Here is a 22,958-nt window from a genome sequence, read left to right on the forward strand (position 1 = left end):
ATATTTACACTCGTACTGCATGAGGAAGTATGACGATATATCACCAAATTGATATTTTGACCCAAAAATGATTAAAAGACTTAAAAGACTTGGCTTTTTAGTTATTTATTTTCTTTCTTTATTTTTGTCATGAAAAAAAGTACAATAAAACTGAAAAAAGCAAAGACAGAAAGCATCAACATTTTTGATTTCCATAAAGAATATATACATACAGTACATATAGACTTATACCCATGCAATCGGCATCTCCTAAAATGAGCTCAAAAACAACACTCACTGAACAATGTGCTTGACCCTCACCATTTCTGTACTAAAAACAAGGACTTATGTTTGCATATAAACTGAAACAGACTGAAATACACATTATTTCATAAAGAGTGATTCGTACACAAGGATATTTTTCATTTTCCCTCACTCTCAGGTTTTACCTTCCCTCTCTGTCCTGGAACATCTCTTAAAGGTTATTAGGAACCTTCAAACCCAATCTGTGATGCTCGGAATTCCACTACATCCACAAATCACAATATCCAGCCTTATTTATTATCCTCATTGCTCTTCCTTTTTTTTGCAGTATGTACATGCTTTGTAAGACTTCTACACAAAAACTGAGACATGTCAATATAAGCCTACACTTTAAATTATGTAGAGATTTACAAGTTAAGAAAAACCTTGTTTTACTCATGATTCCAGTACATTTAGTTGTCACTAACCTTAAACCAACTGCTCCTTTGATAACTCAAGTCTATTTGAGTTTACAGAACTCTGTAGCTGTGCCTACGGAACGAGGATAAAACTGGACTCCAGCATAGAGAGGCTGAGTGAACGTGGTCTGGACTCTGTGGAGGAGAGTCATGGTGTCAGAGATGCTGTAGAAGGACAGAAGACCTGCTCTGTGGTCCAGGTAAACTCCTACTCTGGAGGACAAATTATCTGAGACGTGAGTCTGGATACTGTTGTGAACAAACTCACAATTGTTTCTCCAATAATATAAACTCCAAGATTTGTCATTGTATCCAAATCTACATTCATCTCCTGATCTGCTGATGTTCTTGTACGTCACTGCTACACAAACTTCTTTTCCTGTCCACTCCACCTCCCAGTAACAACGTCCAGTCAGACTCTCTTTACTCAGGATCTGAGGATAATTACCAGTGAATCTGTCTGTGTGAGCAAAATGAAACTGATTTTTCATGAATGACACTTTTCTGTTTCCCTGAGATAATAACAGCTGTGTGTCAGCTGTGTTTGGATCCAGTGTGATTTCCTGTGAATATCTGAGGAATTCAGCTCTGGTCTTTGGCTCTGGATCTGTCAGTAAAACATCTACTCGAGTCACAGCCAGTGAGATGTTTGTCCACGTCTCAGTGAGGAAGTCCTGCAGTTGACCTCTGACCTTTGCCACAGCCGCTGTCACGTCCTCAAAGTGTCTCAGAGGACGGACGTTGATGGTGGACGAGTGTGTCGATGGACTGAGTGCTGACAGTGAGCAGTAGGTGAGGAGAAACTGGTTGTGGTCGTGTGTGAGTGAGAGCTGCTTCAGTTCAGCTTCTCTCTTCTTCAGCTCAGTGATCTCCTGCTGTAGCTTCTCCTGAAGATCTCTGACTCGTCTCACTTCAGTTTCCAGCTTGGATCTGATCTGCTGCTCCACGTCAGAGTTTCTTTTCTGCAGGAGACGCATCATCTCAGTGAAGGTCTTGTTAGTGTCCTTCACGGCTTTATCAGCAGAGCGAGTGAGAGCCTCCACCTCCTGTTGAAGCACCTTCATGTCTTTGTCTATGTCCTGGAGTCTCTGCTGGATTTCTTCTACACTCAGATCCAGCTCTCTCTGCTTCTGTGTGCTTTCTGCTGCAGCTGTGACCGTGTCGTGTTCTTTATGTTCGTCCACAGAGCAGAGATAACAGATACACTGCTGATCAGTGCGGCAGAACATCTTCATCACCTCATCGTGACGAGGGCAGATGTTCTCCTGGAGGTTCTTGGAGGGCTCCACCAGCTTGTGTTTCTTAAATGCAGGTGATTGATAATGAGGCTGGAGATGTTCCTCACAGTAAGAGACCAAACAAAACATACAGGACTTGAGAGCTTTACGTTTCCTGCCAGTGCAGACGTCACAGGCCACATCTTCAGCTCCAGCATAGCAGTGATCAGCAGGAGCAGCGTGGAGTCCAGTCTTCTTCAGTTCCTCCACTAAATCTGCTAACATGGTGTTTTTCATCAGTTCAGGCCTCGGTGTGAAGGTCTTTCTACACTGAGGGCAGCTGTAGATCCTCTTCTCATCCTCTTTGTCCCAGTGGTTTTTGATGCAGTTCATACAGTAGCTGTGTCCACAGTGAAGACTCCCTGGATCCTTCAGAAGATCCAAACAGATCGAACAGCAGAATTGCTCTCGCTCCAGCGGATTTGTTTGCTGCGCCATTTCACTTCTCGGTAACGACAACTGTCTGAGTTTCACTTCCCCAGAAACAGAACTGCGTTGAGCTGATCTCAACAACCTGTGTTAGTGCGGTGGGCGGAGCCTGTGGTCTGCTGTTCTCTGCCTCATGTTTGTTCCTCCCTCCGTTGAAACTGCAGATCTGAGGGGGAGGGAACCAGGAAATGTGAGCTCAGAGCGGAGCAGGCTGTGTTTGAAGAGGGAGGTTTAACAGAGCGCCTGACAAACACTCTGTGTTTAACCCTCAGTGTGAGATTATGACAAATGAGCAGTGAAACCAGGCCAGTGCAAGGACACAAGGTTAAAAAATAATTAAATTTAATAAGGAATCAACACAAAAGGTATTTCAGTTTCAAAAGTGTAACTAAGGATAGGGTTAATCTTGGACAGTCAAAACTTAACGTAGGTTTTAGAGGATATGGAAGTCCAAACTGAAACAATGTCACTTCAACGGCGAAATCATAATCCAGGTTCAGTATCCTCAGGTAAGTATCTTCATAATAAACACTCTTCAAGCTTACATTTGCCCGTTTTTGAAGGATGCATTTGTGTTTCTTTCCCAGAAAACGTTGCACGCCAAGGCACCTAGGCAAGGCAGCTTTATTTTTATACAGATTTCATACACAAAGGCAACTCAACGTGCTTAACATAAAACAAACATTTAACAGTAAGAACTGGAGAATTAAAAATAAAGACAACAACGTTCTCTACTTGCTCGGCACGTCAATGAACAGCGAAAGGCATGATGGGAGTAACACAGTGACAGCTGCTGAGAGGAAGAACTGTCGTGTTTACTGTGATATTTAATATACATTTTTTTGACACATGTTATTTTTACAATGCTATATTCAGTATTGAGTATATTTGTAATGCATTTTAAAAATGCTCGTCTACACAACACACTAGAAACAAAAGAATTATATCTTCACCGTACCTTTCTGCTGTGCTTACTGTAGAACGCTGCAGCAACACCGCTCCCAGTGTTGAGCGAACTCTGTTGCATTGCTTGTTTATTTGTTTGTTTCAGTTTTATTGTCGGACCCAAGGTCCATTACATGTTTGTTTCTGTGCGTGTGACTGAAAAAAATAGATAAAAAATAAAGAAAATATAAAGAAAATGTGGATTGCTTGATTCATTATTATTAAAAGAAACGCATGCCTTTCCTCTCTCCAACGATTTAAATATCTAGTTGAGATCAAGTAATTGCAAATTTCATAGCCTATGATTTCATCTACATTTTACCTGATAATGAGCTAATTGTGCTAATTACACATGAATTTTAAGTTCTGTTAAAAAGGGGTGGAGATGGGATCCAAATTCTTTGAGTATTTAAAATGTACTTGAAAGTAAATCAATAGTTACTTTCCCTAGTAACAAGTTACATTTATAATTTGTAACTCAGTAACTAATTCATTTACTTCTTGGGAGAACTGTAACTAATTACTTTTTAAAAGTAACATTTCCAACGCTGCTCCTGGCACACAAACAATGTGATGTGTCTCTTGAGGGTTATTCATTATTATTGTTGTTATGTTCATGTGTGTCTTTAGTCCGTTGGCTATTTGACTTTTACCTTTCACACTAACTGTATCCAACCTCAGCAGTATGATGCACATTTTCTTGTAGACTAAAACAAAGGTAGAGAACAAAGGTCAAAGGTCATAAACTCTATGTAAGGTCATGAACATGGATGGATCATCTGTAAACTCCCTCTTCTTCAGCCAGGTCACTTTCCCCCTCATTCATCTGAGCAGCGCCACCGTGAGGAGACATGAAGTAGTGGCGCCCGGTGAGTGAAACTTTGTGCCTTCATTTATTAATTAAAATATTGATATTTGCACTGGTACTGCATGAGGAAGTATGACGATATATCACCAAATTGATATTTTGACCCAAAAATGATTAAAAGACTTAAAAGACTTGGCTTTTTAGTTATTTCTTTTCTTTCTTTATTTTTGTCATGAAAAAAAGTACAATAGAACTGAAAAAAGCAAAGACAGAAAGCATCAACATTTTTGATTTCCATAAAGAATATATACATACACTACATATAAACTTATACCCATGCAATCGGCATCTCCTAAAATGTGCTCAAAAACAACTTACAAACACTGAACAATGTGCTGGACCCTCACCATTTCTGTACTAAAAACAAGGACTTATGTTTGCATATAAACTGAAACAGACTGAAATACACATTATTTCAAAAAGAGTGATTCGTACACAAGGATATTTTACATTTTCCCTCACTCTCAGGTTTTACCTTCCCTCTCTGTCCTGGAACATCTCTTAAAGGTTATTAGGAACCTTCAAACCCAATCTGTGATGCTCGGAATTCCACTACATCCACAAATCACAATATCCAGCCTTATTTATTATCCTCATTGCTCTTCCTTTTTTTGCAGTATGTACATGCTTTGTAAGACTTCTACACAAAAACTGAGACATGTCAATATAAGCCTACACTTTATAATATGTAGAGATTTACCAGTTAAGAAAAACCTCGTTTTACTCATGATTCCAGTACATTTAGTCGTCACTAACCTTAAATCAACTGCTCCTTTGATAACTCAAGTCTATTTGAGTTTACAGAACTCAGCTGTAAATCCAAAACGAGGATAAAACTGGACTCCAGCATAGAGAGGCTGAGTGAACGTGGTCTGGACTCTGTGGAGGAGAGTCATGGTGTCAGAGATGCTGTAGAAGGACAGAAGACCTGCTCTGTGGTCCAGGTAAACTCCTACTCTGGAGGACAAATCACCTGAGACGTAAGTCTGGATACTGTCGTGAACAAACACACAACCTATCATCATATAATATAATAAACTCCAAGATTTGTCATTGTATCCAAATGTGCATTTATCTCCTGATCTGCTGATGTTCTTGTACGTCACTGCTACACCAACGTCTTTTCCTGTCCACTCCACCTCCCAGTAACAACGTCCAGTCAGACTCTCTTTACTCAGGACCTGAGCATAATTATCAGTGAAGCTGTCTGTGTGAGGAAAATGAAACTGATTTTTCATGAATGACACTTTTCTGTTTCCCTGAGATAATAACAGCTGTGTGTGAGCTGTGTTTGGATCCAGTGTGATTTCCTGTGAATATCTGAGGAATTCAGCTCTGGTCTTTGGCTCTGGATCTGTCAGTAAAACATCTACTCGAGTCACAGCCAGTGAGAGCCACATCTCGATCAGGAAGTCCTGCAGTTGACCTCTGACCTTTGCCACAGCCGCTGTCACGTCCTCAAAGTGTCCCAGAGGACGGACGTCGATGGTGGACGAGTGTGTCGATGGACTGAGTGCTGACAGTGAGCAGTAGTTGAGGAGAAACTGGTTGTTGTCGTGTGTGAGTGAGAGCTGCTTCAGTTCAGCTTCTCTCTTCTTCAGCTCAGGGATCTCCTGCTGAAGCTTCTCCTGAAGGTCTTTGACACGACTCACTTCAGTATCCAGCTTGTATCTGATCTGCTGCTCCACGTCAGAGTTTCTTTTCTGCAGGAGACGCATCATCTCAGTGAAGGTCTTGTTGGTGTCCTTCGCGGCTTTATCAGCAGAGAGAGTGAGAGCCTCCACCTCCTGTTGAAGCACCTTCATGTCTTTGTCTATGTCCTGGAGTCTCTGCTGGATTTCTTCTACACTCAGATCCAGCTCTCTCTGCTTCTGCGTCCTCTCTGCTGCAGCTGTGACCGTGTCGTGGTCTTTATGCTCGTCAGAGCAGAGATAACAGATACACTGCTGATCAGTATGGCAGAACATCTTCATCACCTCATCGTGACGAGGGCAGATGTTCTGCTGGAGGTTCTTGGAGGGCTCCACCAGCTTGTGTTTCTTAAATGCAGGTGATTGATAATGAGGCTGGAGATGTTCCTCACAGTAAGAGACCAAACAAAACATACAGGACTTGAGAGCTTTACGTTTCCTGCCAGTGCAGACGTCACAGGCCACATCTTCAGCTCCAGCATAGCAGTGATCAGCAGGAGCAGCGTGGAGTCCAGTCTTCTTCAGTTCCTCCACTAAATCTGCTAACATGGTGTTTTTCATCAGTTCAGGCCTCGGTGTGAAGGTCTTTCTACACTGAGGGCAGCTGTAGATCCTCTTCTCATCCTCTTTGTCCCAGTGGTTTTTGATGCAGTTCATACAGTAGCTGTGTCCACAGTGAAGACTCCCTGGATCCTTCAGAAGATCCAAACAGATTGAACAGCAGAATTGCTCTCGCTCCAGCGGATTTGTTTGCTGCGCCATTTCACTTCTCGGTAACGACAACTGTCTGAGTTTCACTTCCCCAGAAACAGAACTGCATTGAGTTGATCTCAACAACCTGTGTTAGTGCGGTGGGCGGAGCCTGTGGTCTGCTGTTTGTTCCTCCCTTACACTCTGTGTTTAACCCTCAGTGTGAGATTATGACAAATGAGCAGTGAAACCAGGCCTTTATTAACACACAGCTGCAGTTCCAGAACATTTTCTGATAACAATCTGTCCTGTGAAGTTTTCTGAGTTGCAGGATTTGGACCGAGGGTTTTTAAACTGCATGCAAAGGCATTATAACTATTCCACGACACAGTTCCAGGACGACTCATCTCAACTCGGCTTTTCTTTTGGTACCTGGGGCCTCATGTATAAAAGTACAATATTTAAAGTACATACTGTGATATAACGAGAGGCTATACGGCTCTCAGCGAGACAGTTCAAGCAGTACAAGGACACAAGGTTAAAAAATAATCAACACAAAAGGCATTTCAGATTCAAAAGTGTAACTAAGGATAGGGTTAATCTTGGACAGTCAAAACTTAACGTAGGTTTTAGAGGATATGGAAGTCCAAACTGAAACAATGTCACTTCAACGGCGAAATCATAATCCAGGTTCAGTATCCTCAGGTAAGTATCTTCATAATAAACACTCTTCAAGCTTACATTTGCCCGTTTTTGAAGGATGCATTTGTGTTTCTTTCCCAGAAAACGTTGCACACCAAGGCACCTAGGCAAGGCAGCTTTATTTTTATACAGATTTCATACACAAAGGCAACTCAACGTGCTTAACATAAAACAAACATTTAACAGTAAGAACTGGAGAATTAAAAATAAAAACAACAACGTTCTCTACTTGCTCGGCACGTCCATGAACAGCGAAAGGCATGATGGGAGTAACACAGTGACAGCTGCTGAGAGGAAGAACTGTCGTGTTTACTGTGATATTTAATATATTTTTTTTTTGACACATGTTATTTTTACAATGCTATATTCAGTATTTAGTATATTTGTAATGCATTTTAAAAATGCTCGTCTACACAACACACTAGAAACACCACAAAAGAATTATATCTTCACCGTACCTTTCTGCTGTGCTTACTGTAGAACGCTGCAGCAACATCGCTCCCAGTGTTGAGCGAACTCTGTTGCATTGCTTGTTTATTTGTTTGTTTCAGTTTTATTGTCGGACCCAAGGTCCATTACATGTTTGTTTCTGTGCGTGTGACTGAAAAAAATAGATAAAAAATAAAGAAAATATATAGAAAATGTGGATGCTTGAGTCATTATTATTATTAAAAGAAACACATGCCTTTCCTCTCTCCAACGATTTAAATATCTAGTTGAGATCTAGTAATTGCAAATTTCATAGCCTATGATTTCATCTACATTTTACCTGATAATGAGCTAATTGTGCTAATTACACATGAATGCACATGAATTTTAAGTTCTGTTAAAAAGGGGTGGAGATGGGGTCCAAATTCTTTGAGTATTTAAAATGTACTTGAAAGTAAATCAATAGTTACTTTCCCTAGTAACAAGTTACATTTATAATTTGTAACTCAGTAACTAATTCAGTTACTTCTTGGGAGAACTGTAACTAATTACTTTTTAAAAGTAACATTTCCAACGCTGCTCCTGGCACACAAACAATGTGATGTGTCTCTTGAGGGTTATTCATTATTATTGTTGTTATGTTCATGTGTGTCTTTAGTCCGTTGGCTATTTGACTTTTACCTTTCACACTAACTGTATCCAACCTCAGCAGTATGATGCACATTTTCTTGTAGACTAAAACAAAGGTAGAGAACAAAGGTCAAAGGTCCTAAAGTCTATGTAAGGTCATGAACATGGATGGATCATCTGTAAACTCCCTCTTCTTCAGCCAGGTCACTTTCCCCCTCATTCATCTGAGCAGCGCCACCGTGAGGAGACATGAAGTAGTGGCGCCCAGTGAGTGAAACTTAGTGCCTTCATTTATTAATTAAAATATTGATATTTACACTCGTACTGCATGAGGAAGTATGACGATATATCACCAAATTGATATTTTGACCCAAAAATGATTAAAAGACTTAAAAGACTTGGCTTTTTAGTTATTTCTTTTCTTTCTTTATTTTTGTCATGAAAAAAAGTACAATAAAACTGAAAAAAGCAAAGACAGAAAGCATCAACATTTGAATTCCATAAAGAATATATACATACAGTACATATAGACTTATACCCATGCAATCGGCATCTCCTAAAATGAGCTCAAAAACAACTTACAAACACTGAACAATGTGCTTGACCCTCACCATTTCTGTACTAAAAACAAGGACTTATGTTTGCATATAAACTGAAACAGACTGAAATACACATTATTTCAAAAAGAGTGATTCGTACACAAGGATATTTTACATTTTCCCTCACTCTCAAGTTTTACCTTCCCTCTCTGTCCTGGAACATCTCTTGAAGGTTATTAGGAAGCTTCAAACCCAATCTGTGATGCTCGGAATTTGATTACATCCACAAATCACAATATCCAGCCTTATTTATTATCCTCATTGCTCTTCCTTTTTTTGCAGTATGTACATGCTTTGTAAGACTTCTACACAAAAACTGAGACATGTCAATATAAGCCTACACTTTATAATATGTAGAGATTTACAAGTTAAGAAAAACCTCGTTTTACTCATGATTCCAGTACATTTAGTCGTCACTAACCTTAAATCAACTGCTCCTTCGATAACTCAAGTCTATTTGAGTTTACAGAACTCAGCTGTAAATCCAAAACGAGGATAAAACTGGACTCCAGCATAGAGAGGCTGAGTGAACGTGGTCTGGACTCTGTGGAGGAGAGTCATGGTGTCAGAGATGCTGTAGAAGGACAGAAGACCTGCTCTGTGGTCCAGGTAAACTCCTACTCTGGAGGACAAATCACCTGAGACGTAAGTCTGGATACTGTCGTGAACAAACACACAACCTATCATCATATAATATAATAAACTCCAAGATTTGTCATTGTATCCAAATGTGCATTTATCTCCTGATCTGCTGATGTTCTTGTACGTCACTGCTACACCAACGTCTTTTCCTGTCCACTCCACCTCCCAGTAACAACGTCCAGTCAGACTCTCTTTACTCAGGACCTGAGCATAATTATCAGTGAAGCTGTCTGTGTGAGGAAAATGAAACTGATTTTTCATGAATGACACTTTTCTGTTTCCCTGAGATAATAACAGCTGTGTGTGAGCTGTGTTTGGATCCAGTGTGATTTCCTGTGAATATCTGAGGAATTCAGCTCTGGTCTTTGGCTCTGGATCTGTCAGTAAAACATCTACTCGAGTCACAGCCAGTGAGAGCCACATCTCGATCAGGAAGTCCTGCAGTTGACCTCTGACCTTTGCCACAGCCGCTGTCACGTCCTCAAAGTGTCCCAGAGGACGGACGTCGATGGTGGACGAGTGTGTCGATGGACTGAGTGCTGACAGTGAGCAGTAGTTGAGGAGAAACTGGTTGTTGTCGTGTGTGAGTGAGAGCTGCTTCAGTTCAGCTTCTCTCTTCTTCAGCTCAGGGATCTCCTGCTGAAGCTTCTCCTGAAGGTCTTTGACACGACTCACTTCAGTATCCAGCTTGTATCTGATCTGCTGCTCCACGTCAGAGTTTCTTTTCTGCAGGAGACGCATCATCTCAGTGAAGGTCTTGTTGGTGTCCTTCGCGGCTTTATCAGCAGAGAGAGTGAGAGCCTCCACCTCCTGTTGAAGCACCTTCATGTCTTTGTCTATGTCCTGGAGTCTCTGCTGGATTTCTTCTACACTCAGATCCAGCTCTCTCTGCTTCTGCGTCCTCTCTGCTGCAGCTGTGACCGTGTCGTGGTCTTTATGCTCGTCAGAGCAGAGATAACAGATACACTGCTGATCAGTATGGCAGAACATCTTCATCACCTCATCGTGACGAGGGCAGATGTTCTGCTGGAGGTTCTTGGAGGGCTCCACCAGCTTGTGTTTCTTAAATGCAGGTGATTGATAATGAGGCTGGAGATGTTCCTCACAGTAAGAGACCAAACAAAACATACAGGACTTGAGAGCTTTACGTTTCCTGCCAGTGCAGACGTCACAGGCCACATCTTCAGCTCCAGCATAGCAGTGATCAGCAGGAGCAGCGTGGAGTCCAGTCTTCTTCAGTTCCTCCACTAAATCTGCTAACATGGTGTTTTTCATCAGTTCAGGCCTCGGTGTGAAGGTCTTTCTACACTGAGGGCAGCTGTAGATCCTCTTCTCATCCTCTTTGTCCCAGTGGTTTTTGATGCAGTTCATACAGTAGCTGTGTCCACAGTGAAGACTCCCTGGATCCTTCAGAAGATCCAAACAGATTGAACAGCAGAATTGCTCTCGCTCCAGCGGATTTGTTTGCTGCGCCATTTCACTTCTCGGTAACGACAACTGTCTGAGTTTCACTTCCCCAGAAACAGAACTGCATTGAGTTGATCTCAACAACCTGTGTTAGTGCGGTGGGCGGAGCCTGTGGTCTGCTGTTTGTTCCTCCCTTACACTCTGTGTTTAACCCTCAGTGTGAGATTATGACAAATGAGCAGTGAAACCAGGCCTTTATTAACACACAGCTGCAGTTCCAGAACATTTTCTGATAACAATCTGTCCTGTGAAGTTTTCTGAGTTGCAGGATTTGGACCGAGGGTTTTTAAACTGCATGCAAAGGCATTATAACTATTCCACGACACAGTTCCAGGACGACTCATCTCAACTCGGCTTTTCTTTTGGTACCTGGGGCCTCATGTATAAAAGTACAATATTTAAAGTACATACTGTGATATAACGAGAGGCTATACGGCTCTCAGCGAGACAGTTCAAGCAGTACAAGGACACAAGGTTAAAAAATAATCAACACAAAAGGCATTTCAGATTCAAAAGTGTAACTAAGGATAGGGTTAATCTTGGACAGTCAAAACTTAACGTAGGTTTTAGAGGATATGGAAGTCCAAACTGAAACAATGTCACTTCAACGGCGAAATCATAATCCAGGTTCAGTATCCTCAGGTAAGTATCTTCATAATAAACACTCTTCAAGCTTACATTTGCCCGTTTTTGAAGGATGCATTTGTGTTTCTTTCCCAGAAAACGTTGCACACCAAGGCACCTAGGCAAGGCAGCTTTATTTTTATACAGATTTCATACACAAAGGCAACTCAACGTGCTTAACATAAAACAAACATTTAACAGTAAGAACTGGAGAATTAAAAATAAAAACAACAACGTTCTCTACTTGCTCGGCACGTCCATGAACAGCGAAAGGCATGATGGGAGTAACACAGTGACAGCTGCTGAGAGGAAGAACTGTCGTGTTTACTGTGATATTTAATATATTTTTTTTTTGACACATGTTATTTTTACAATGCTATATTCAGTATTTAGTATATTTGTAATGCATTTTAAAAATGCTCGTCTACACAACACACTAGAAACACCACAAAAGAATTATATCTTCACCGTACCTTTCTGCTGTGCTTACTGTAGAACGCTGCAGCAACATCGCTCCCAGTGTTGAGCGAACTCTGTTGCATTGCTTGTTTATTTGTTTGTTTCAGTTTTATTGTCGGACCCAAGGTCCATTACATGTTTGTTTCTGTGCGTGTGACTGAAAAAAATAGATAAAAAATAAAGAAAATATATAGAAAATGTGGATGCTTGAGTCATTATTATTATTAAAAGAAACACATGCCTTTCCTCTCTCCAACGATTTAAATATCTAGTTGAGATCTAGTAATTGCAAATTTCATAGCCTATGATTTCATCTACATTTTACCTGATAATGAGCTAATTGTGCTAATTACACATGAATGCACATGAATTTTAAGTTCTGTTAAAAAGGGGTGGAGATGGGGTCCAAATTCTTTGAGTATTTAAAATGTACTTGAAAGTAAATCAATAGTTACTTTCCCTAGTAACAAGTTACATTTATAATTTGTAACTCAGTAACTAATTCAGTTACTTCTTGGGAGAACTGTAACTAATTACTTTTTAAAAGTAACATTTCCAACGCTGCTCCTGGCACACAAACAATGTGATGTGTCTCTTGAGGGTTATTCATTATTATTGTTGTTATGTTCATGTGTGCCTTTAGTCCGTTGGCTATTTGACTTTTACCTTTCACACTAACTGTATCCAACCTCAGCAGTATGATGCACATTTTCTTGTAGACTAAAACAAAGGTAGAGAATAAAGGTCAAAGGTCATAAAGTCTATGTAAGGTCATGAACATGGATGGATCATCTGTAAACTCCCTCTTCTTCAGCCAGGTCACTTTCCCCCTCATTCATCTGAGCAGCGCCACCTTGAGGAGACATGAAGTAGTGGCGCCCGGTGAGTGAAACTTAGTGCCTTCATTTATTAATTAAAATATTGATATTTACACTCGTACTGCATGAGGAAGTATGACGATATATCACCAAATTGATATTTTGACCCAAAAATGATTAAAAGACTTAAAAGACTTGGCTTTTTAGTTATTTCTTTTCTTTCTTTATTTTTGTCATGAAAAAAAGTACAATAAAACTGAAAAAAGCAAAGACAGAAAGCATCAACATTTGAATTCCATAAAGAATATATACATACAGTACATATAGACTTATACCCATGCAATCGGCATCTCCTAAAATGAGCTCAAAAACAACTTACAAACACTCAACAATGTGCTTGACCCTCACCATTTCTGTACTAAAAACAAGGACCTATGTTTGCAAATAAACTGAAACAGACTGAAATACACATTATTTCAAAAAGAGTGATTGGTACACAAGGATATTTTACATTTTCCCTCACTCTCAAGTTTTACCTTCCCTCTCTGTCCTGGAACATCTCTTGAAGGTTATTAGGAAGCTTCAAACCCAATCTGTGATGCTCGGAATTTGATTACATCCACAAATCACAATATCCAGCCTTATTTATTATCCTCATTGCTCTTCCTTTTTTTGCAGTATGTACATGCTTTGTAAGACTTCTACACAAAAACTGAGACATGTCAATATAAGCCTACACTTTATAATATGTAGAGATTTACAAGTTAAGAAAAACCTCGTTTTACTCATGATTCCAGTACATTTAGTCGTCACTAACCTTAAACCAACTGCTCCTTCGATAACTCAAGTCTATTTGAGTTTACAGAACTCAGCTGTTAATCCAAAACGAGGATAAAACTGGACTCCAGCATAGAGAGGCTGAGTGAACGTGGTCTGGACTCTGTGGAGGAGAGTCATGGTGTCAGAGATGCTGTAGAAGGACAGAAGACCTGCTCTGTGGTCCAGGTAAACTCCTACTCTGGAGGAGAAATCATCTGAGACGTAAGTCCGGATACTGTTGTGAACCACCTCACAATTGTTTCTCCTATAATATAAACTCCAAGATTTGTCATTGTATCCAAATGTACATTTATCTCCTGATCTGCTGATGTTCTTGTACGTCACTGCTACACCAACGTCTTTTCCTGTCCACTCCACCTCCCAGTAACAACGTGCAATCAGACTCTCTTTACTCAGGACCTGAGCATAATTACCAGTGAATCTGTCTGTGGGAGGAAAATGAAACGGATTTTTCATGAATGACACTTTTCTGTTTCCCTCAGATAATAACAGCTGTGTGTGAGCTGTGTCTGGATCAAGTGTGATTTCCTGTGAATATCTGAGGAATTCAGCTCTGGTCTTTGGCTCTGGATCTGTCAGTAAAACATCTACTTTAGCCACAGCCAGTGAGATGTTTGTCCACGTCTCAGTCAGGAAGTCCTGCAGTTGACCTCTGACCTTTGCCACAGCCCCTGTCACGTCCTCAAAGTGTCCCAGAGGACGGACGTTGATGGTGGACGAGTGTGTCGATGGACTGAGTGCTGACAGTGAGCAGTAGTTGAGGAGAAACTGGTTGTGGTCGTGTGTGAGTGAGAGCTGCTTCAGTTCAGCTTCTCTCTTCTTCAGCTCAGGGATCTCCTGCTGAAGCTTCTCCTGAAGATCTTTGACACGACTCACTTCAGTTTCCAGCTTGGATCTGATCTGCTGCTCCACGTCAGAGTTTCTTTTCTGCAGGAGAAGCATCATCTCAGTGAAGGTCTTGTTAGTGTCCTTCACGGCTTTATCAGCAGAGAGAGTGAGAGCCTCCTCCTCCTGTTGAAGCACCTTCATGTCTTTGTCTATGTCCTGGAGTCTCTGCTGGACTTCTTCTCGACTCAGATCCAGCTCTCTCTGCTTCTGTGTGCTTTCTGCTGCAGCTGTGACCGTGTCATGTTCTTTATGTTCGTCCACAGAGCAGAGATAACAGATACACTGCTGATCAGTGCGACAGAACATCTTCATCACCTCATCGTGACGAGGGCAGATGTTCTCCTGGAGGTTCTTGGAGGGCTCCACCAGCTTGTGTTTCTTAAATGCAGGTGATTGATAATGAGGCTGGAGATGTTCCTCACAGTAAGAGACCAAACAAACCAAACAGGACTTGAGAGCTTTATGTTTCCTGCCAGTGCAGAAATCACAGGCCACATCTTCAGCTCCAGCATAGCAGTGATCAGCAGGAGCAGCGTGGAGTCCAGTCTTCTTCAGTTCCTCCACTAAATCTGCTAATATGGTGTTTTTCATCAGTTCAGGCCTCGGTGTGAAGGTCTTTCTACACTGAGGGCAGCTGTAGATCCTCTTCTCATCCTCTGAGTCCCAGTGGTTTTTGATGCAGTTCATACAGTAGCTGTGTCCACAGTGAAGACTCCCTGGATCCTTCAGAAGATCCAAACAGATCGAACAGCACAATTGCTCTCGCTCCAGCGGATTTGTTTGCTGCGCCATTTCACTTCTCGGTAACGACAACTGTCTGAGTTTCACTTCCCCAGAAACAGAACTGCGTTGAGCTGATCTCAACAACCTGTGTTAGTGCGGTGGGCGGAGCCTGTGGTCTGCTGTTTGTTCCTCCCTAACACTCTGTGTTTAACCCTCAGTGTGAGATTATGACAAATGAGCAGTGAAACCAGGCCTTGATTAACACACAGCTGCAGTTCCAGAACATTTTCTGATAACAATCTGTCCTGAGAAGTTTTCTGAGTTGCAGGACTGAGTGTGCATTTGGACTGTCTGGGTATCTCATAGGACTACTGGAATTAAGCTAAGTATCACTTCTGTAGGTCTTTCTTATTTGGTTGCTATTTCATTAATTACTATTGTATGTAGCTGGGTTGCTTGACTTTTGTGACTTTTGACTTGTCTATTGAATTAAGGTGAAAGTTTTGTAAAGATATTTTGTCTCCTAGGTCAAAGTGAAAGTTGTTATTGTTGCTGCTTTCACCTAGTTTCTATTGAGCCATCACCATCACCAGGTGAGAAGTTTCACTGGCAAAGGGGAGTGGCCAACACAGCTGAGTAAGATTTAAACCAGACCCAAACCAGCATTTGTCAGTGTGCATTTGGACTGTCTGGGTATCTCATAGGACTACTGGAATTAAGCTAAGTATCACTTCTGTAGGTCTTTCTTATTTGGTTGCTATTTCATTAATTACTATTGTATGTAGCTGGGTTGCTTGACTTTTGTGACTTTTGACTTGTCTATTGAATTAAGGTGAAAGTTTTGTAAAGATATTTTGTCTCCTAGGTCAAAGAGAAAGTTGTTATTGTTGCTGCTTTGACCTAGTTTCTATTGAGCCATCACCATCACCAGGTGAGAAGTTTCACTGGCAAAGGGGAGTGGCCAACACAGCTGAGTAAGATTTAAACCAGACCCAAACCAGCATTTGTCAGTGTGCATTTGGACTGTCTGGGTATCTCATAGGACTACTGGAATTAAGCTAAGTATCACTTCTGTAGGTCTTTCTTATTTGGTTGCTATTTCATTAATTACTATTGTATGTAGCTGGGTTGCTTGACTTTTGTGACTTTTGACTTGTCTATTGAATTAAGGTGAAAGTTTTGTAAAGATATTTTGTCTCCTAGGCCAAAGAGAAAGTTGTTATTGTTGCTGCTTTGACCTAGTTTCTATTGAGCCATCACCATCACCAGGTGAGAAGTTTCACTGGCAAAGGGGAGTGGCCAACACAGCTGTAACCAATCAGCCCCTAATCAGGGAGTGGCCACTCAGCTGCAACTATTCAGCACCTAATCAGGTGTCTTTTAAAAAGCAGCACTGACTTTGAAGCGGCAGCTTCAGCGGCAGACTCCTCAGACGAAGACTCAGGAGGACAAAGACAAAGGAGTCTAAACCGGAGGCTGAGTACCTGTCTGCAAGTGTTTTCTACTTTTTTACATATGTGCCTTTTTTCCATTCCTGTTCATGTCTCCTCTCATAGATACTACAAACCTCACAATCACGCACAGCATCACCGTAACCTGTCCTCACTTATCTACCCCACCCGCTCCACACACATCCAACACCTTGTCGCAGGGGGCCTGTGGAACTGCCAGTCAGCTACCCGCAAGACTTCATCTCCGGCTTTGCTACTGAGCAATGCCTGGACTTCCTTGCTCTCACTGAGACTTGGATAACACCCTCCAACACAGCCACCCCTGCAGCTCTCTCCTCTGCCCATTCCTTCTCCCACACACCCAGATCCACTGGAAGAGGTGGCGGGACAGGTCTGCTCATCAACCCCAACTGGACTTTCACTCTTTACCCACTGCCATACTTCTCTTCACAGTCGTTTGAATTTCATGCTGTAACTGTAACTCGCCCAGTCAAACTAATCATTGTTGTCATCTACCGTCCACCAGGCCCATTGGGACACTTCTTGGAGGAACTAGATGTCCTCCTCTCAAACATCCCAGAAAATGGCCCACCACTTGTTCTTCTTGGTGACTTCAACATCCAGTCAGAGAAGTCATCTGATCTACTTCTTCTACTTTCGTCTCTTTCTCTCTCACTTGCTCCTTCTCCACCAACTCACAAAGCTGGCAACCACCTTGACCTCATCTTCACCAGAAACTGCTCCACCTCCGACCTCACGGTAACTCCACTTCATGTCTCTGATCATTTCTTCATTTCCTACTCTCTCCCACTCTCCCAATCTGATGATCTCATCTCATCAGATACTGCACTTGTCCGTCGCAACATTCGCTCTCTCTCTCCCTCCTCTCTCTCCTCAACTGTTCTATCAGCACTTCCTTCAGCTGACTCCTTCTCCCTCATGCATCCCAACTCTGCCACAGACACATTCCTCTGTACTCTGTCCTCCTCTCTTGACTCTCTCTGTCCTCTTACTTCACGGCGGGTTCGTAAGTCCTCCCCAGCCCCGTGGTTGTCGGACGCAGTGCGTGCTGAGAGAGCCACGATACGGGCAGCAGAAAGGAAATGGAGGAAATCAAAACACCCCGACGACCTGCTTTCCTATCACTCTCTTCTCTCCACCTTCACTGCCTCTATCTCTGCAGCCAAACAATCTTTCTATCAGACTAAAATTCAATCCTCTTTCTCTAACCCCAAAAAACTTTTCTCGATCTTCTCTAACCTCCTTGACCCAACCCACCCCCCCTCCTCCCTCCTCCCTTCTACCAATTCACTTTGTCAACTACTTCACAAAAAAAGTAGATGACATTCGCTCTTCTTTCTCAACCCCACCTCCTGATCTCACCACTCTTCCAACCACACATTCAGCTCCTTCTCTATCCTCTTTCACCCCTCTATCTCAGGATCAAGTTCTTTCCCTAATAACCTCTGCCCGCCCCACCTCCTGCCCCCTTGACCCTATCCCCTCTTACCTTCTTCAGTCAATTGCTTCTGATCTTCTTCCTTTCCTCACCCACCTCATTAACACATCTCTATCATCTGGTTGCTTTCCGGACTCTCTTAAAGAGGCCAGAGTGACCCCCCTCCTTAAAAAACCCACCCTTGACCCGTCTGAAGTAAATAACTACAGACCTGTCTCTCTTCTTCCTTTTCTCTCCAAAACTCTGGAGCGTGCTATCTTTAATCAACTCTCCTCCTACCTTCACCGGAACAACCTCCTTGATCCTCTTAAGTCTGGTTTTAAAGCAGGTCACTCGACCGAAACTGCACTTCTTGCTGTCACTGAGCAACTCCACACTGCCAGGGCTGTGCTCATCCTCTTGGACCTTTCTGCAGCGTTAACCACCAGATCCTCATTTCCTCCCTTCAAGAACTAGGTGTCTCAGGATCTGCACTTACCCTACTCTCGTCCTATCTTCAAAACCGAACATACAGAGTAACCTGGAGAGGATCTGTGTCGGAACCCTGTCCTCTAGCTACTGGGGTCCCTCAGGGTTCTGTCTTGGGCCCTCTCCTCTTCTCTCTATACACCAACTCTCTTGGTTCTGTTATTCTCTCTCATGGTTTTTCCTATCACAGCTACGCCGACGACACCCAACTCATTCTCTCTTTTCCCAGCTCCGACACACATGTGGCAGAACGGATCTCCGCTTGTCTGACCGACATCTCTCAGTGGATGTCTGACCATCACCTGAAACTCAATCTCAACAAGACTGAGTTTCTTTTTCTCCCAGGAAAGGGCTCTCCCACCACAGACCTAACCACCACCCTCGACAACTCTGTGGTAACTCCGTCTCATACCGCAAGGAACCTGGGTGTGACACTTGATGACCATCTCTCCCTCACTGCCAACATTGCTGCAACAGCTCGATCTTGCAGATACATGTTGTACAACATCAGAAGGATACGGCCTCTTCTAACCCAGAAGGCGGCACAGGTTCTGGTCCAGGCTCTTGTCATCTCACGCTTGGATTACTGCAACTCCCTCCTGGCTGGTCTCCCTGCGTGTGCCATACGACCCCTGCAACTCATCCAGAATGCAGCAGCTCGACTGGTCTTCAACTTACCAAAATTCTCCCACACTACACCTCTCCTTCGCTCCCTTCACTGGCTTCCTGTAGCTGCTCGCATCCGCTTCAAGACTCTAGTGCTTGCGTTCCATGCTACAAACGGATCCGGTCCAGCCTACATGGAGGATCGCAGAGGCATTTACAGAACTCGAGACTGTTCACTGTCCTCGCTCCCAAATGGTGGAACGAGCTCCCCATCAACATCCGGACAGCGGAAAGCCTCCACATCTTCCGCCGCCGACTAAAAACACATTTCTTCCGACTCTACCTCGACTAAGACGATGACGACGACGAAAAAAATAAAAAAAAATAAATAAATAAATAAATAAATAAATAAATAAATAAAAAAATAAAAAAAAAAATATACATCGCACTTACGACTAGCACTTCATAGTTTGGTTTACTTGAAGCTCTTACTTACTTCTTTTTAATATTTAAAGTACATACTGTGATATAACGAGAGGCTATACGGCTCTCAGCGAGACAGTTCAAGCCGTACAAGGACACAAGGTTAAAAAATAATCAACACAAAAGGCATTTCAGATTCAAAAGTGTAATTAAGGATAGGGTTAATCTTGGACAGTCAAAACTTAACGTAGGTTTTAGAGGATATGGAAGTCCAAACTGAAACAATGTCACTTCAACGGCGAAATCATAATCCAGGTTCAGTATCCTCAGGTAAGTATCTTCATAATAAACACTCTTCAAGCTTACATTTGCCCGTTTTTGAAGGATGCATTTGTGTTTCTTTCCCAGAAAACGTTGCACGCCAAGGCACCTAGGCAAGGCAGCTTTATTTTTATACAGATTTCATACACAAAGGCAACTCAACGTGCTTAACATAAAACAAACATTTAACAGTAAGAACTGGAGAATTAAAAATAAAGACAACAGCGTTCTCTACTTGCTCAGCACGTCCATGAACAGCGAAAGGCATGATGGGAGTAACACAGTGACAGCTGCTGAGAGGAAGAAATGTCGTGTTTACTGTGATATTTAATATACATTTTTTTTAAACGTTATTTTTACAATGCTATATTCAGTATTGAGTATATTTGTAATGCATTTTAAAAATGCTCGTCTACACAACACACTAGAAACACCACAAAAGAATTATATCTTCACCGTACCTTTCTGCTGTGCTTACTGTAGAACGCTGCAGCAACATCGCTCCCAGTGTTGAGTGAACTCTGTTGCATTGCTTGTTTATTTGTTTGTTTCAGTTTTATTGTCGGACCCAAGGTCCATTACATGTTTGTTTCTGTGCGTGTGACTGAAAAAAATAGATAAAAAATAAAGAAAATATAAAGAAAATGTGGATTGCTTGAGTCATTATTATTATTATTATTATTATTATTATTATTATTATTAATAAAAGAAACACATGCCTTTCCTCTCTCCAACGATTTAAATAATTTCATAGCCTATGATTCCATCTACATTTTACCTGATAATGAGCTAATTGTGCTTAACGTAGTGTGCATTTGGACTATCTGGGTATCTCATAGGACTACTGGAATTAAGCTAAGTATCACTTCTGTAGGTCTTTCTTATTTGGTTGCTATTTCATTAATTACTATTGTATGTAGCTGGGTTGCTTGACTTTTGTGACTTTTGACTTGTCTATTGAATTAAGGTGAAAGTTTTGTAAAGATATTTTGTCTCCTAGGTCAAAGAGAAAGTTGTTATTGTTGCTGCTTTGACCTAGTTTCTATTGAGCCATCACCATCACCAGGTGAGAAGTTTCACTGGCAAAGGGGAGTGGCCAACACAGCTGTAACCAATCAGCCCCTAATCAGGGAGTGGCCACTCAGCTGCAACTATTCAGCACCTAATCAGGTGTCTTTTAAAAAGCAGCACTGACTTTGAAGCGGCAGCTTCAGCGGCAGACTCCTCAGACGAAGACTCAGGAGGACAAAGACAAAGGAGTCTAAACCGGAGGCTGAGTACCTGTCTGCAAGTGTTTTCTACTTTTTTACATATGTGCCTTTTTTCCATTCCTTTTCATGTCTCCTCTCATAGATACTACAAACCTCACAATCACGCACAGCATCACCGTAACCTGTCCTCACTTATCTACCCCACCCGCTCCACACACATCCAACACCTTGTCGCAGGGGGCCTGTGGAACTGCCAGTCAGCTACCCGCAAGACTTCATCTCCGGCTTTGCTACTGAGCAATGCCTGGACTTCCTTGCTCTCACTGAGACTTGGATAACACCCTCCAACACAGCCACCCCTGCAGCTCTCTCCTCTGCCCATTCCTTCTCCCACACACCCAGATCCACTGGAAGAGGTGGCGGGACAGGTCTGCTCATCAACCCCAACTGGACTTTCACTCTTTACCCACTGCCATACTTCTCTTCACAGTCGTTTGAATTTCATGCTGTAACTGTAACTCGCCCAGTCAAACTAATCATTGTTGTCATCTACCGTCCACCAGGCCCATTGGGACACTTCTTGGAGGAACTAGATGTCCTCCTCTCAAACATCCCAGAAAATGGCCCACCACTTGTTCTTCTTGGTGACTTCAACATCCAGTCAGAGAAGTCATCTGATCTACTTCTTCTACTTTCGTCTCTTTCTCTCTCACTTGCTCCTTCTCCACCAACTCACAAAGCTGGCAACCACCTTGACCTCATCTTCACCAGAAACTGCTCCACCTCCGACCTCACGGTAACTCCACTTCATGTCTCTGATCATTTCTTCATTTCCTACTCTCTCCCACTCTCCCAATCTGATGATCTCATCTCATCAGATACTGCACTTGTCCGTCGCAACATTCGCTCTCTCTCTCCCTCCTCTCTCTCCTCAACTGTTCTATCAGCACTTCCTTCAGCTGACTCCTTCTCCCTCATGCATCCCAACTCTGCCACAGACACATTCCTCTGTACTCTGTCCTCCTCTCTTGACTCTCTCTGTCCTCTTACTTCACGGCGGGTTCGTAAGTCCTCCCCAGCCCCGTGGTTGTCGGACTCAGTGCGTACTGAGAGAGCCACGATACGGGCAGCAGAAAGGAAATGGAGGAAATCAAAACACCCCGACGACCTGCTTTCCTATCACTCTCTTCTCTCCACCTTCACTGCCTCTATCTCTGCAGCCAAACAATCTTTCTATCAGACTAATATTCAATCCTCTTTCTCTAACCCCAAAAAACTTTTCTCGATCTTCTCTAACCTCCTTGACCCCCCTCCTCCCTCCTCCCTTCTACCAATTCACTTTGTCAACTACTTCACAAAAAAGTAGATGACATTCGCTCTTCTTTCTCAACCCCACCTCCTGATCTCACCACTCTTCCAACCACACATTCAGCTCCTTCTCTATCCTCTTTCACCCCTCTATCTCAGGATCAAGTTCTTTCCCTAATAACCTCTGCCCGCCCCACCTCCTGCCCCCTTGACCCTATCCCCTCTTACCTTCTTCAGTCAATTGCTTCTGATCTTCTTCCTTTCCTCACCCACCTCATTAACACATCTC

At 42.4% G+C, this 22,958-nt stretch overlaps 4 protein-coding genes across 4 annotated transcripts; all 4 read right to left on the bottom strand.

Annotated features, from left to right (window-relative positions):
- Positions 1–133: 133 nt before the first annotated feature.
- On the bottom strand, positions 134–2,505 carry LOC131449078 (tripartite motif-containing protein 16-like). The gene has a single exon (XM_058622042.1). The coding sequence runs from the start codon at positions 2,414–2,416 to the stop codon at positions 743–745; it is 1,674 nt and encodes a 557-aa protein (XP_058478025.1). The 5' UTR covers positions 2,417–2,505; the 3' UTR covers positions 134–742.
- Positions 2,506–4,530: 2,025 nt separating this feature from the next.
- LOC131448115 (tripartite motif-containing protein 16-like) lies at positions 4,531–6,673 on the bottom strand. The gene has a single exon (XM_058620237.1). The coding sequence runs from the start codon at positions 6,671–6,673 to the stop codon at positions 5,009–5,011; it is 1,665 nt and encodes a 554-aa protein (XP_058476220.1). The 3' UTR covers positions 4,531–5,008.
- A 2,138-nt stretch (positions 6,674–8,811) lies between these two features.
- On the bottom strand, positions 8,812–11,079 carry LOC131448116 (tripartite motif-containing protein 16-like). Its single transcript, XM_058620238.1, has one exon. The coding sequence runs from the start codon at positions 11,077–11,079 to the stop codon at positions 9,415–9,417; it is 1,665 nt and encodes a 554-aa protein (XP_058476221.1). The 3' UTR covers positions 8,812–9,414.
- Positions 11,080–13,264: 2,185 nt separating this feature from the next.
- On the bottom strand, positions 13,265–15,519 carry LOC131448079 (tripartite motif-containing protein 16-like). Its single transcript, XM_058620174.1, has one exon. It carries the CDS (start codon positions 15,489–15,491, stop codon positions 13,821–13,823), a length of 1,671 nt encoding a protein of 556 aa, XP_058476157.1. The 5' UTR covers positions 15,492–15,519; the 3' UTR covers positions 13,265–13,820.
- Between the last annotated feature and the right edge of the window lie 7,439 nt (positions 15,520–22,958).

This window comes from Solea solea, chromosome 21 (genome assembly GCF_958295425.1).
Source record: "Solea solea chromosome 21, fSolSol10.1, whole genome shotgun sequence".
NCBI classification, from domain to species: Eukaryota; Metazoa; Chordata; class Actinopteri; order Pleuronectiformes; family Soleidae; genus Solea; species Solea solea.

Excerpts from the sequence above, each read along its gene's own strand:
- LOC131448116 (XM_058620238.1), bottom strand. The coding sequence starts at position 11,079 with ATGGCGCAGCAAACAAATCCGCTGGAGCGAGAGCAATTCTGCTGTTCA.
- LOC131448079 (XM_058620174.1), bottom strand. The coding sequence starts at position 15,491 with ATGGCGCAGCAAACAAATCCGCTGGAGCGAGAGCAATTGTGCTGTTCG.
- LOC131448115 (XM_058620237.1), bottom strand. The coding sequence starts at position 6,673 with ATGGCGCAGCAAACAAATCCGCTGGAGCGAGAGCAATTCTGCTGTTCA.
- LOC131449078 (XM_058622042.1), bottom strand. The coding sequence starts at position 2,416 with ATGGCGCAGCAAACAAATCCGCTGGAGCGAGAGCAATTCTGCTGTTCG.